Here is a 14,271-nt window from a genome sequence, read left to right as displayed (position 1 = left end):
ATGACCGCTTTTCACCCTCCCATCATCGTCCTCTGCACGTGGGCGCCCCACCCTTCCCCAGTGTCCAGAGGCTTTCCTGGAGCATGGGGAGGGTGAAAATGACCTCCCCTGGCCCTCTGGAAATGTGAAAAATTAGCTGGCATGCCACCAAAGATGGCTCCATGTGCCACCTGTAGAACGCATGCCGGAGGTTTGCCATTATGGGCGTATACTCATGTTGCCGAACCTGTAGCTCTCTGCAGGCACGCGAGCTGTCCCTCCAGCTCAGCTTCGCTGCGCTCCCACTGGCCAGCTGATTTTCGGATCTCTGCCACGCATGCATGGGGGTGGGGCAGATGCAGGAGACATGCGCGCACACGCGAGGGGATCGCGGGCACATGCATGGGGTGGTGGGGGAGGAGTCACTCCCTCCCGTGGCCCCGGTTTTGCTCCCAGGAGGCTGCAGGAAGGCCTACTAGGCCAAAAACGGGGGTGGGTGGGTGGGTGGGTGTTGTCTCTCGCACATGCACGGAAGTCAGGGGGAGTGAGGGGGGTCGCGTATACATGTCCGGGGTTGCAGTGAAACGCAGCAGATTGTCACATGGTTATGCACAAGGGGCGGGGCACATGGGTGTGTGTGTCTCTCTCTCTTCTTAAAAACCTCCAGCGATGATTTTTTTTCAGGAGACGACTGGACTTTGTTTTTTTTTTCTTTTGAAGATGTTTTGCTTCTCCTCCAAGAAGCTTCTTCAGCTCCGACCAGATTGTGGGGAGAGCTGAAGAAGCTTCCTGAAGGACAAGCGAAACGTCTTCAAAGAAGAAGAAAAAAGTCCAGGGGAAGGATACTGCAAAACACCCATTCCCTCCCCATTCCAGGGGAAGGAAACTGCAAAATCTCCATTCCCTCCCCATTCCAGGGGAAGGATACTACAAAATCCCCATTCCCACCCCATTCCAGGGGAAGGATGCTGCAAAATCTTCATTTCCACCCCACTCCAGGAGAAGGATACTGTAAAATCTCCATTCCCTCCCCACTCCAGGGGAAGGATACTACAAAATCCCCATTCTCTCCCCACTCCAGGGGAAGGATGCTGCAAAATCCCCATTCTCTCCCCACTCCAGGGGAAGGATACTGTAAAATCCCTATTCCTCCCCATTCCAGGGTAAGGATACTGTAAAATCTTCATTTCCACCCCACTCCAGAAGGATACTGTAAAATCCCCATTCCCTCCCCATTCCAGGGGAAGGATACTGTAAAATCTCCATTCCCTCCCCATTCCAGGGGAAGGATACTGCAAAATTCCCATTCTCTCCCCATTCCAGGGGAAGGATGCTGCAAAATCTCCGTTTCCACCCCATTCCAGGGGAAGGATACTGTAAAATCTCCATTTCCACCCCACTCCAGGAGAAGGATACTGCAAAATCCCCATTCCTTCTCCACTCCAGGGCAAGGATACTGTAAAATCTTTTATTTCCTCTCCACTCCAGGGGAAGGATACTGCAAAATCTCTATTTCCTCTCCACTGCACTAACCTGCTTTCCAGCTCCGTTCTCCTGTGCAGGGCAACAGAAGAAGACCCAGCTAATCAGTTGGGATGCCATTCAACTGGGACTTGGGAGGCAGTGAATAGATGGGGGCAGGGCCAGCCAGAGGTGGTGTTTGCCGGTTCTCCAAACTTCTCAAAATTTCCGCTACCGGTTCTCCAGAACCGGTTAAATATACCACCTCTGCTGCAACCAGTCTTCTTACGTAGATTTATACATAGATAAGATTTATTATACATACATTTATTGAAATTTTTTTTCACGGGGAAGCTCGAGAATGCAGAGGCACAAAGCACAATCATTTCTGGAGCTGCTGGAGGGAGTCCCCTTTGGGCTGAAGTCTCTTGCGTCGTTTCTCCTCTTGGTCTTCTTCCAGTTTTTTCCGCTTCGCTTCCCACTTTTGCATCCCGTGGTCCAGCTCGGAAGAGAGCTGGGCTATGTGCCTCTGCAGGACCAAAAAAATCAGAGAAGGGAAGGTTAAAAAAGGGACCAGGAAGATGTTCTCCACATGCCCCCCTTTTTAACCTTCCCGCGGGAGATTCCCCATCACCCGGGTCTGTCTGGTTTTTCTTTTCAATCCGTTTTCGCTCCTCACCCAAGAAAGCTTCTTCAGCTCTGACTGGATGACGGAGGAATGGAAGAATTTATACTCCTTGCAGGCAGCTGGTCATTTGCAGCCTTTTAGAGCAGGGACGTCAAACACAAGGCCCGCGGGCCAAATGCAGCCCGCAATGTGGCTGGATCCACTGTTCCCTCTAAGGTGCGCGGCTGCGCGGCCGCGCACGTGGCAAGAAACCCCCGCGCAGCAGTTTCTAACTGCCGCGCAGAGATTTCTATCAAAGCAAACGCGGGGAAGTCCTTTGCAGGCGGCTAGAACTGACTGCCCGCAAAGGACTTCCCCAGACTGGGAGAGATATTTAAAAAAAAACGGCGGTCCTTCTAGCTCGCTTTGTTGCTTGGTTTGCTGCAGCCCTGGGGAGCCATGGAGAGGGCGAGTCAGAGGCAGCCCAGCACCTGGCGTCCCCCACCCTCGGCGGCACCGAGATGGCTCTCCTGGACGCCGGTATCTCCCCCCCCCCGCTTTCCGCCTTCCGGAAGCCCATCGCTTCCGGCGCTTCAGGCTCTTTTCTTTCCTCCCATCCCTTGCCCTGCTTTCTGCTCGAAACAGAATCTGCTGCTGCCTCCTCCTCCCCCAACAGCACTGCCGGATTTGCCGCCCAACGCTGCGGCTGAGGTGAAGCCGCCAAAGCTCCCGCCAGCACCCCTGCTTAGGTGAGGTGTTCCGAGCGGAGGGGGAGGCAGGCACCGCCGCTGCTGCCATGGGCGGGGGCGCCAGTGGTGGTGGGGGCTCGTCACAGCAGTGATAAGACCACAAATCAGTCCTTTTTAGATGCAGGATATTTTCATACAGTAATGTAGAAAAAGCAATGCTGTCTGCCAAAACGCTGTCACTTAATGAATATGTATAAACATATCAGTGAAAAGTGGGTGAATGAAAGGCAGTAAAAATAGGAAATGTTTGCTGAAAGCAATGCAAACAGAAATGCCTTCTTGTTAAATTCTTCGAATACAAATTTTAAAGATTGTCTTAAATTTCTTGCTGGTTTACAGGCGTTATTTTTTTTCTTCCGAAAATTAAGTTAGCCTCAAGGAATTTCATTCCCAAGAAAATGAACACAGAAATGAATGTAAAAAGAAACTATTAAAAAAAAAACCTGTTCATTAATTATATAAAGCACTATTTTACTTACACTATTTTCTCCAACTACCATTTCAAATTATTCACCCTTCGAAGTTCCTATGTTTCCCTCTCTCCGTGTGTGTGTGTGTGTGTGTGTGTGTTTAAAATGCAGGAATAAAAATGCTCCTAACACACCACAACTTTAAAGGCTATTTTTTGTTTCAAATGCCAGACTTTCTAAGCCAACATTTTGGTTGCTAAGCAGGAGCGTTGTTAAGTGATACTGATATTATTTTTAATTAAGCGGGCCCCTTGAATAAACATAACTTTGAGTTTCAAATAATACTGATTTCGTTGTTGTCTTAGGTGACATCTGTGAAAAAAATTCAGGTGCTCAGGCATGAAAATGTGCCGCTCAAACACTATACTTTTCGGCACACACTGAAAAAAAATTAGAGGGAACATTGGCTGGATCCGGCCCACATGGCTTCGGCCTGGTCTATCGAATGAGAAGAGGAAACATCGGGCCAGTGTGGCTTCGGCCTGGTCTACCCAACATGAAAAGAGGAAACATGCCGGCAGTTTGGGGAGTGGCGTTAAGCTGGCCACGCCCATCCAGTCCCCCACATCAACCACAGTCCTGATGCGGCCCTCAATGAAATTGAGTTTGAATCCCACCCTTCCCCGTCTTAAGAGGGTTGTTGAAGCGCTTGGAAGTTTATCTCTGTCCTCAGGGTCACCTGAGCGTTGCAAATGGTTCCTGGATTCTGCCATTATTCCTCTGGAATTCCATTCCTCTTCCCACACCGTTCATCCCAAATTGCATAGTTAAAAGCTTGTCGGGACTGACACGGTGGTCCCACCAAACGTGCTTTTTTTTTTTCAGGAAGAGACTGGACTTCCTTTCTTTTTCTCTCTTTTGAAGAGGTTTCCCTCCTCATCCAAGGAGCTTTCAGGAAGCAGGAGCACCACTCGGGTGATCCCTCCCCTCCAACGACACAGATAAACCTCCAAGCGGCCTCAACGGCTCTCTAAAAAGGATGCAAATGACCAGCCGTCTGTAAGGAGCCGAGGTGGCGCAGTGGTTAGGGTGCAGTACTGCAGGCCACTTCAGCTGACTGTTATCTGCAGTTCGGCGGTTCTAATCTCACCGGCTCAAGGTTGACTCAGCTTTCCATCCTTCCGAGGTGGGTGAAATGAGGACCCAGACTGTGGGGGCGATATGCTGACTCTGTAAACCGCTTAGAGAGGGCTGAAAGCCCTATGAGGCGGTATATAAGTCTAACTGCTATTGCTATTGCTATTGCTAAATCCTTCCGTTCTCCGCCCTCCCGGGAGAGCCGAAGAAGCTTCTCAGAGGAGAAGCGAAACGTCTTCGAAAGAAAAAAATCAGAAAGTCCAGTTGCCTCTTGGGGAAAAAAAAAACACCTTTGGGACTTCCCACAGGGAATTGTTGTGGTGTGCCAGCGGATTCAGACAGTGAGGAGGTTGGGGAGGAATCTGGGCCAGTCCTGGAGTCTGGGGAAGGCTCTGATGAGGGCTCTGCGTCGGAGGCAGAGAGGGGGCCATGGCCGTATGCAAGTTATCAGCTGCCTTCAGAGTCAGACATCAGTGAGGCAGACGAACAGCTGGAGCCTGTTCCCAGTGTGCGCATGCGCAGAGTTGCCAGGCGAAGGGAAGAGCTAAAGAAGAGGGGTTGACTTGGGAGTAAGGCTACAAATGGACAATGAATGGCCCCTCCCAGAGGAAATAAAAGAGGAGCAAAAGGGGAGTGGAGTTTGCAGGAGACAATCAGTTCGCTTCATTGGCTCGTGACCCTCCGAGACTCCTTGCCAAGTTCTCCAGGTATCGGCCTGGCAGCTCTCTAAGCCAGATAAGGTCGGTGACTGTAAATCCTCCCTCGAAAGACTTTGCTGGATGTGAATGAGCAGAATTCACAGTCAATGAATAAAAGGGGTTTTGGTTGGGACAAGGGGTTTGCTTCCTGCTCTCGGGAGGCCTGGGTCAGAATCTCAAAACACGCAACCCCCCAAATTATTACTGTTAAGTAGGTTAAACCCAATCTTTTTTTGCCACGTGGCTAGAAAGGGTACTTACCACTATCTCCTGGTGTTTTTCCTGCCGTCGGAGTTGGCCTACCATGGGAGGAGCGGGCCTGCCATCTGCCGGGGAGGGACGGAGGGAAGAAAGGCACAATGGTTATTGAAGGTACAAGTTGCCGTTCTCGGAGGGCAGATGTGAAGCTTGCTTAATGCAGCATTAAGCACCATAACGATTCCCCAAGGACAGGGAGTCCTCTAATTACGACCGGTTGCTTAGCGATTGTTCAGAGTTAAAACGCAACCCAAAAACTAGAGTGATAATAACCGGTTCCACCACAAAACCGCGCCCGACTAAACCGCGCCCGACTAAACCGCGTAGCTGACATCATCAACAGGGCGACAACAGCGCGGAGATAGAAGCACGCTGTAAACCCTAAACCTAAAATTAACCCCTAAACCTAAACCTAACCCCCCTTAACCTAACCCTCAACCTAACCCTTAACCTAACCCTAAACCTAATCCTAACCCTTAACCTAACCCTAAACCTAACCCTTAACCTAACCCTAAACCTAACCCTAAACCTAACCCTAAACCTAACCCTTACCTTAAGTTGAATCGGCTTGCTTTCAAAGCGCTATTTAAAGCGCCCTTCTTTCTCCGCGCTGGCTGTGGTCGCCCTGTTGATGACGTCAGCGACGCGGTTTAATCGGGCGCAGTTTAATCGAGCGCGGTTTTGACGGGTCACGATAATAACCCAGGGTTAGGAGTTCTCACATTCGCTCCCTGTCCCTTTGCGGTGACGTGATTGAATTTCCCCCACACAGGTGAAATTCGAAAAATTAGAATATCGTGCAAAATTCCATTTATTTCAGCAAGGCAACTTAAAAGGGGAAACTAATATATGAGATCGACTCATTGCATGGAAAGCAAGGTAGTTCCAGCCCTGATTTGTCATCATTGTGATTATTATGGCTTACGGTTCATGAAATCCCCAAATCCACAATCTCAGAAAATTAGAATATCGTGAAAAGGTGCAGTATTCTAGGCTCAAAGTGTCTCACTCTAATCAGCTAATTAAACCACAACACTTGCAAAGGGTCCCTGAGCCTTTAAATGGTCCAAAGTCCTGGCCATGCGGAGCCATATTTTCCGGCAACGGCAAGCTCTCAGCTTCGGGACGCGCCAGCTGATTTTCGGCCTTTCGGGGGGGGTGGGGGGGGCGTGGGAGGCCGTTTTCATCATCATCTTCTTTTTAATGACCCCATAATTCCTCGCCCAAATGGGGAAGCTGGTTTCACTTAACAACCGTGTTCCTAACTTAACAACGGCAATGATTCATCGTGGCCAGGAAGGTCACACAAGGGGGCAAAATTCACTTAACGTCCATCTCGCTTAGCAACAGAAAATGTTGGGCTCAAATGTGGCAGTTGTAAATCGAGGACTTCCTGTATAAAGCAGCGTTCTGATGGACCTCAACCCCTATCCCCACACATGCATGCTCCCCCCCCACTCCTATTTTGGGCCTAGCGGGCCTCCCTGAAGCCTCCTGGGAGTACAGGACTAACTCCTATACTTGGTCTGTGATTAACTAAGTCCTGAATTCAGAGGAAATGATTCCTAAACAGTTTTCCAGGAAAGATTGCAGTGGGAAGAGTTTTATCATCATCACCTTTTCATTACCCCATCATGCCTTGTGGGGTGGAGTCTGGGCAACTAAATGGAGCAGGGGGTTTACTGGCCGGATGCCTTTCCTGTTGCCAAAGCGGAGTTTTATTTAGCAGATATATTCTCAGTGTGCTCCAGAGAGAGAAATATCTCCCTCTACACAGGATCAAACTCACAGCCTCCCGGTCGTGAGGCGAGAGCGCCACCTCTAGGCCACCGCCCCACTCTGCCGATCTATCAAAAGTGACGAGTTCAAATTGAGCTAGGCAACCGTATAAATACAGCTTGGAATTCTCCATCGTCCAGAAGCCTCTTGTCAATAATCTGGCTGCTGAATTCCACCCGATTCTCCTTTGAGGATAATAATCTTGTTTCCTAAAACATTATTTTTAACAAAAAAGGGAGGTTTGGTTTGATTCTGCTTTAAAGCAGTCTATTTTTTTTTCTTTCAATGACCCTGTAACTCAGTGATGGCGAACCTATGACACGCGTGTCAGTGCTGACACGCGTAGCCATTTGGGGTGACACGCACAGGATTTCATGCGATTCATCCTCGGCTCCTGCACGGCCGCCGAGGATGAAAGAATCTCTGCTGGAGGAACGGGGGGGACGACGTGTGATCTCCCCCGCCCACACTCACTTACTGTATCGCCACCGCCCCTTTCTGAGCACAGGGGCTGCTGGTAAGGCATGCGTGCCGTGCGCACACACGTCATCAGCGCAGCGAGGGAGGACCCGCAGGAGAGGAGCGCGGGAACAGTGCGCGCCTCTCTCCAGTCAGGCCGGCACAGAGAGTCTACTCCTGGGACTGTCGGTTACGACCGCACCACAGCAGGGAACAGCGGAGTGCCAACGGGAACTGTGAGAGCCATTATACATTTTTGTAGTTTAAACTATAAATTGCGCAAAATTATGTTTTTGTCGAAGTGACACACAACGCGAGTTATGCTCGATTTTTTGCCGATTTTTGACACACCACGCCAAAAAGGTTGCCCATCACTGCTGTAACTCCTTGTGGGTGGAGTCAGAGAAGCTGAATGGAACTGTGTTTGCTGGCCAGATGCCTTTCCTGTTGTCAATGCGGAGTTTTATTTGTGCTGAGAGAGAGAGAGAGAGAGAGAGAGAGGGAGGGAGGGAGGGGGAGGGAGGGAGGAAGAGAGAGAGGGGAGGGAGAGAGAGAGAGAGAGAGAGAGAGAGAGAGAGAGAGAGAGAGAGAGAGAGAGAGAGAGAGAGAGAGAAATATTTGCCTCTACCTAGGATCGAACTCACAGATTGTGAGGCGAGAGCTCTGCTCCTAGGCCGCTGCGCCACTCATAAAAGCAAGACTATAAACATCAACAGATAACCTTCTCCCCGCCCTTTGTTTTGTTTACCAGCAAAAGACCAATCCGGTAAATTGGTAGTCGGGCCATAATCGGAGGGGTTTGGAGGGAGACCATGCCTGGAAAAAGAAGACAAAAATAGTTTGTGCCGCTCTCAGAAATTAAATAGATCACCAACAGATCAAAAGAGATGTGAGACCTCCTCTATCAACAGTGTAAATCCGGGGTGTCAAACTCGATTTCATTGAGGGTTGTGTTTGACCTTGGGGGGGGGGGGGCGTGGCCAGCTCGACGTGACCTGTGTTGGGGCACCAGTGTAAATCAGGCGTGTCAAACTCAATTTCATTAAGGGTTTTGTTTTACTTCGGGGAGGGGGGCAGGGGGCGTGGCCAGCTTGACTTCACCTGTGTGTAAATCAGGCGTGTCAAACTTGATTTCATTGTGGATTGTGTTTGACCTTTGGGGGGGGGCATGGCCAGCTCGACTTCACCTGTGTTGGGGCACCAGTGTAAATCAGAGGTTTCAGACTCAATTTTATTGAGATTGTGTTTTACCTCGGATGGTGGGCCAGGGGGGCGTGGCGGGCGTGGCCAGGGGACATGGCCAGCTTGACGTCACCTGTGTTGGGGCACCAGTGTAAATCAGGGGTGTCAAATTCAATTTCATTGAGGGTTGTGTTTTATCTCGGGGATGGGGGGAGGGGGGCATGGCCAGCTCGACTTCACCTCTGTTGGGGCACCAGTGTAAATCAGGGGTGTCAAACTCAATTTCATTGACGGTTTTGTTTTACCTCGGGGGGGGGGGGTGGCCAGCTCGACGTCACACGGGTTGGGACACTTGTGGTGGCCCGAGTGCTTTGCCAGTGAAAACGAGCTCCCGAGCTCCGTTTTAGGCTGTGACAGCATCCTACAACCCTCTGCCAGCGAAAAGGGAATTCAGGAGGGCTGCACGGGGCCTTCCCAAGCTCCATTTTCGCTGGCAGAGACACTGCGGGCTGCTCCTTCGCTGTTTCCAGGGCGGCCTCACAGGCCAGATCTAAGCACCCCACGGGCCGGATCCGGTAGTGGTTTGGCAGCCTAGGTCGCTGGAACCGGCATCGACTCAGGCCAGCCACGCCCCTGAATTGGTTCTCCTACGGCGGCGCCATCTTGATCTTCGCTTCAGCGCATGCGCAGAACAATTTTCACTGCACAAATTTACACTGTTTCCCCTTTTCAAGGTTTTGCGCATACGCAGATCTATTTAGGTGCAAATGCACATGCGCGCATAGCGCACATCCAGCATGCGCACAAACGAACAAAAAATTTTGTGCGCACCAAACCAGAAGTAATGCCGGCAGCAACTCGCCTCTCCCCCCCCAAGCCTTTAGTTTGACACCCCTGAGATAGATGATAGATATGTAGACATACAGTAGATACGATGGTAGAAAGATGATACAGAGAGAAGGACAGATGATAGACAGATGATAGCTACATGGTAGTTAGGTAGCTCGATGATAGCTAGACGAGATTAGATAGGAGGCACTTACTTCATTCTCCATCTACTTCCGCCGTGCTTCACGGTACCGCTATGGAAACTCCGAGCCAATTTCACAAGCTGGGGTCCTGCAGGATGAAAAATCAGACAGGAAATGCGTGGCTGAACCCGAAGTGTCGTGTCGTTGGCCTAGCCACCTCCTCAAACCTTTTAACAATCATGGTTTGCCTAATTGAGGCACGTTCTTTGGATTTACAAGCCCAAGATTTACACAGGTTGTCATGGTCAGACTTCAAAAAACTCCTGCTAGCTAAGGCAGGGGTCGGCAACCTTAAACACTCAGAGCCACAAAGGTCCTAATTGGAAGCCCTCCCCCCACCCCGCTCAATTCTGGAGCCAACCAGAAGTCCAGTTCTCCCACCATAGAGTCTCCTCCTAGCACAGCATCCTTTTTTCTCTACCTGTCCTAAACAAAAGCCTTATTAATTGTGGAAGTGACTGGCAACAGGGAGCTGCAACAGAGGGATGAAAGAGCCACATGCAGCTCCGGAGCTTAGGTTGCCCAACCCTGAGCTAAGGCGAACTTTAAAAATGATCTAGAAAGCCTGCCTTCCTTTTCATATGCTTTTCGAGAGGCACAGTCTGAATGATTGGACCTTAAGAAATTATTCTAACGATAATGTTATGGATTATACAGCAGACCGCCCCGATCCCATCTCTTTTTTTAAAAAGTTTATTTTTATTTTTAATTTCATACATACATTTGCAGGTATACATTCACAGTGTTATTATTCTTATTATATTTTAACTCTTTGAAACATTCATTTTTCCATGTAAGAAATTAAGATATATCGAATAGAATAGAGTAACAGGGTTGGAAGGGACCTTGGAGGTCTTCTAGTCTAACCCCCTGCTTAGGCAGGAAACCTTATACCACCTTCAGACAAATGGTTATTCAACCTCTTCTTAAAAACGTCCAGTGTTGAAGCATTCACATAGATTAGATATAGATTAGATAGATAGATATAGACTGAGATATAGATACAGAAATAGAGATTGATAGTGATATAGATATGATATGATAGACAGATACAACTGATAGACACGCAGAAAGATAGACAGGGAGGGAGGGAAAGAGAGAGATCTTATACATTACATTAAGTTTCATTTAACAAGGTTTTAAGTATCTTTCACCTTTCTTGATTTTTGGACAGTGTACCGCCTGGGTGGATTTTTAAAAAAATGGATATTGACTTTTATTCGGTTTGGACCTCATCGGGTGTATGTAGCTACAATTCTGTGGCTACATATTTTTGATATGTTTCAAGCAGTATGAAAGCAGTGCCTCCTGGTGGTTCATAAAAGCATTAGCTGAGATGGTCTCCCGATTGAGTGAATAGTAGGGAAACAAAACGGTAGGAAGTTAGCACTAGGAAATATTAAAAAGGCAGAATATTATATTTCCTTGGATGAGAAATGGAGAAACACGTTTTTTAGGCAGGAAACAGATTCACTCTCAATAGCCCATAGCAGATGTCCGCACTTAAGACTTAAGAGATAAAGAGATAGCTAGGTCTATTCATAAGCAAATGCCCTCACCGGAGATCCAAGAAAGGTAGGATTAGCCCTCTACCCATCTCACATGGCACCTGGAAAGATTACATCATCCGGGCAAAAATTCCCCCAGTTTTGCAAAAAAAAGGACCATATTTCGCAAAAACTGAGGCGTTTTTGCCTTCCCTCAGCCCCCAGGAGTACTCTGCAGGATTCAGCAATTTGCTATGGCTGGGAAATGATTGTTCTCCTAGGATTAAGGGGAATTCTGGGAGTCGAAGGCCACCCATCTTTAAATTGGCAATTTGCTGGCTGGGGAATTATTGTTCTCCTAGGATTAAGGAGAATTCTGGGAGTTGAAGGCCACCCATCTTTAAATTGGCAATTTGCTGGCTGGGGAATTATTGTTCTCCTAGGATTAAGGGGAATTCTGGGAATTGAAGTCCATCCATTTTAAAGTTGGCAATTTGCTGGCTGGGGAATGATTGTTCTCCTAGGATTAAGGGGAATTCTGGGAGTTGAAGGCCACCCATCTTTAAATTGGCAATTTGCTGGCTGGGGAATTATTGTTCTCCTAGGATTAAGGGGAATTCTGGGAATTGAAGTCCACCCATTTTAAAGTTGGCAATTTGCTGGCTGGGGAATTATTGTTCTCCTAGGATTAAGGGGAATTCTGGGAATTGAAATCCACCCATCTTAAAGTTGGCAATTTGCTGACTGGGGAATTATTGTTCTCCTGGAATTAAGGGGAATTCTGGGAATTGAAGTCCACCCATTTTAAAGTTGGCAATTTGCTGGCTGGGGAATTATTGTTCTCCTGGGATTAAGGGGAATTCTAGGAGTTGAAGTTCACCTATCTTAAAGTTGGCAATTTGCTGGGTGGGGAATTATTGTTCTCCTGGAATTAAGGGGAATTCTGGGAATTGAAGTCCACCCATTTTACAAGTTGCCATGGTTTAGAAATTTGCTTCCTGGAATTGAATTCTGGGAATTGAAGTCCACCCATTTTAAAGTTAGCAATTTGCTGTCTGGGGATTTATTGTTCTCTTGGGATTAAGGGGAATTCCGGGAATTGAAGTCCATCCATTTTAAAGTTAGCAATTTGCTGGCTGATTTATTATTCTCCTGGAATTAAGGGGAATTCTGGGAGTTGAAGTTCACCCATTTTAAAGTTGGCAATTTGCTGGCTGGGGAATTATTGTTCTCCTGGGATTAAGGGGAATTCTGGGAGTTGAAGTCCATCCATCTTCAAAGTTACCTAGGTTACGAAATACAGTTTCACAAAAGGGGCTGGATATCAATGTCTTCATTAGCCAAGACCCCCTACCCCACCCCACCCCACCTCTTACGCTGCTCAATATGGCCATCATGGAATATATAGAGGATTCTGAACCTTTTTGAATTAGGAATTCAAACCTTTGCTAAAGGGTGTCCTTCCAATGTGCGGAAATTTTGAGGGGGTGGTGCTGGATACTTAATTGGGGAGGGTAATAGTAACAGTAACGGAGTTGGAAGGGTCCTTGGAGGTCATCTAGTCCAACTCCCTGCTCACAGAGGAGACCTATACTAGGGATTCGAACCGCCGAACTGCCGACCTTTCTGATCGACAAGCTCAGCGTCTTAGCCATTGAGCCACTTAACCGCCCTTGGTCTCCCCTTGCCAGGCAGGTCTCCGCCCATCCACTCCCAAGGCAGCCCCATTGAAACCGACCCCAGGAAAAGCAGATTCATTCCCTCATTCATTCTCTCCGGCACGTGTTTCTGGCCATGCGCGCACGTACACACACACAGACGCTCGTCCCCGCGTCCAAGCGGTCCCTACCCAGCCTCGGAGTCACAGGTAGCGCCATTCAGAAGACCTCGAGTTATGCGGCGCTCGTTCACGGGTTTAAAAAAGCAAACAAACCAGCCCTGGGGGCCGCCATCTTGGAACGTCCAAACGGAAGTCCCGCCTCATCCGCTCCCCCCGGTTTGACTGGGAGCCGCCATCTTGTACGGATCGGATGCAGAGTTGTAGAACATCTCGCAGGGATCTCGTAGGCAAAAAAGACCAGTGGATAGGGGCGAAGCGTCGTGGCATCAGCTGAAACTACTCTCCGGGGACCACCGCACGCCGGAATTTTCAGAAAACAACGCGGGTTATATATATTGTCCGGCTGTTGAAAAAAGGTCCCTTCGTCTGTGCGAGCCACCATTTTCGGCCTAGGTAGCGTAGAGGCCTTGGTTGGGCGTGACCCGGAAGCTAAACGGGACACCATTTTGCAAACGGAAACGGGAGATCCGCTTCCATCGTGGAAGAGGCAACCTCCTTCGCCTACCCTATAATAATAATCATTAAATCGCCGTCTTGTTTCTTTAAAGGAAAATATCACACTTTTAAGAAAGGCCTCGCCTAGATTCAAATGCCTTATTCGTGACGTGGCAGGGCAACCTTGGCGGCCATGTTTTCTAGGGGCGGAAAGGGCGTTTCGGTCATTTTCCAAACGGTCGCTAGGGCCCCGGCGCCATCTTGGATGCTGGTTGCTAAGGAAGCCGTTGCCCTTGGCGACCATGTAAACAGTTATCTTCGGATGGCGGAGAGAGGCCCGGATTGATGCAAGTGAGCGAGGAATAAAATGACCGCATTTCTTTTAATCCGCCTTCCCCAATCAGGCGCTCTCCATTCCTCCCTCCCCCCCCCCCCCACAATCGGGTCTAGGCAGCGCCCGCTGGGAATGATGGGATGCGAGGCTGATCCTTTGCCCAGACAGAGCATCAGCTAGGGGAATTCCTCATCTGCTTCATTTTCTTCTTCCTTTATTTCAAGAAAAAAGGGTTTTTTCCTCTGTCTGTGTGCGTGTGTATGTGTGCGTGTGCGTGCTATATTTTATTTATTAAATTCATATAGTGCCCATCTCACTGTCAAGTGACTGGCTTATGATAATATTAAAGCACCATATAAAATGATATATGTATAGTATATGAATGGATTAAATAGGTAGGTAGGTAGGTAGGTAGGTAGGTAGGT

The 14,271-nt window shown here is 48.7% G+C and overlaps 1 protein-coding gene across 1 annotated transcript; it reads right to left on the bottom strand.

Annotated features, from left to right (window-relative positions):
* Positions 1–1,783: 1,783 nt before the first annotated feature.
* On the bottom strand, positions 1,784–13,295 carry MRPL52 (mitochondrial ribosomal protein L52). The gene is made up of 5 exons (XM_087712109.1): positions 13,087–13,295; positions 9,763–9,838; positions 8,286–8,353; positions 5,303–5,367; positions 1,784–1,969 (listed from the first exon to the last, which is right to left on the bottom strand). The coding sequence occupies exons 1-5, from the start codon at positions 13,112–13,114 to the stop codon at positions 1,823–1,825; spliced, it is 384 nt and encodes a 127-aa protein (XP_087568235.1). The 5' UTR covers positions 13,115–13,295; the 3' UTR covers positions 1,784–1,822.
* Between the last annotated feature and the right edge of the window lie 976 nt (positions 13,296–14,271).

This window comes from Thamnophis sirtalis, unplaced genomic scaffold (genome assembly GCF_051295495.1).
Source record: "Thamnophis sirtalis isolate CommonGarterSnake01/CBP01778 unplaced genomic scaffold, rThaSir2_p1.2 scaffold_4, whole genome shotgun sequence".
Lineage (NCBI taxonomy): Eukaryota > Metazoa > Chordata > Lepidosauria > Squamata > Natricidae > Thamnophis > Thamnophis sirtalis.
This window is presented reverse-complemented; position numbering and strand designations above follow the sequence as displayed.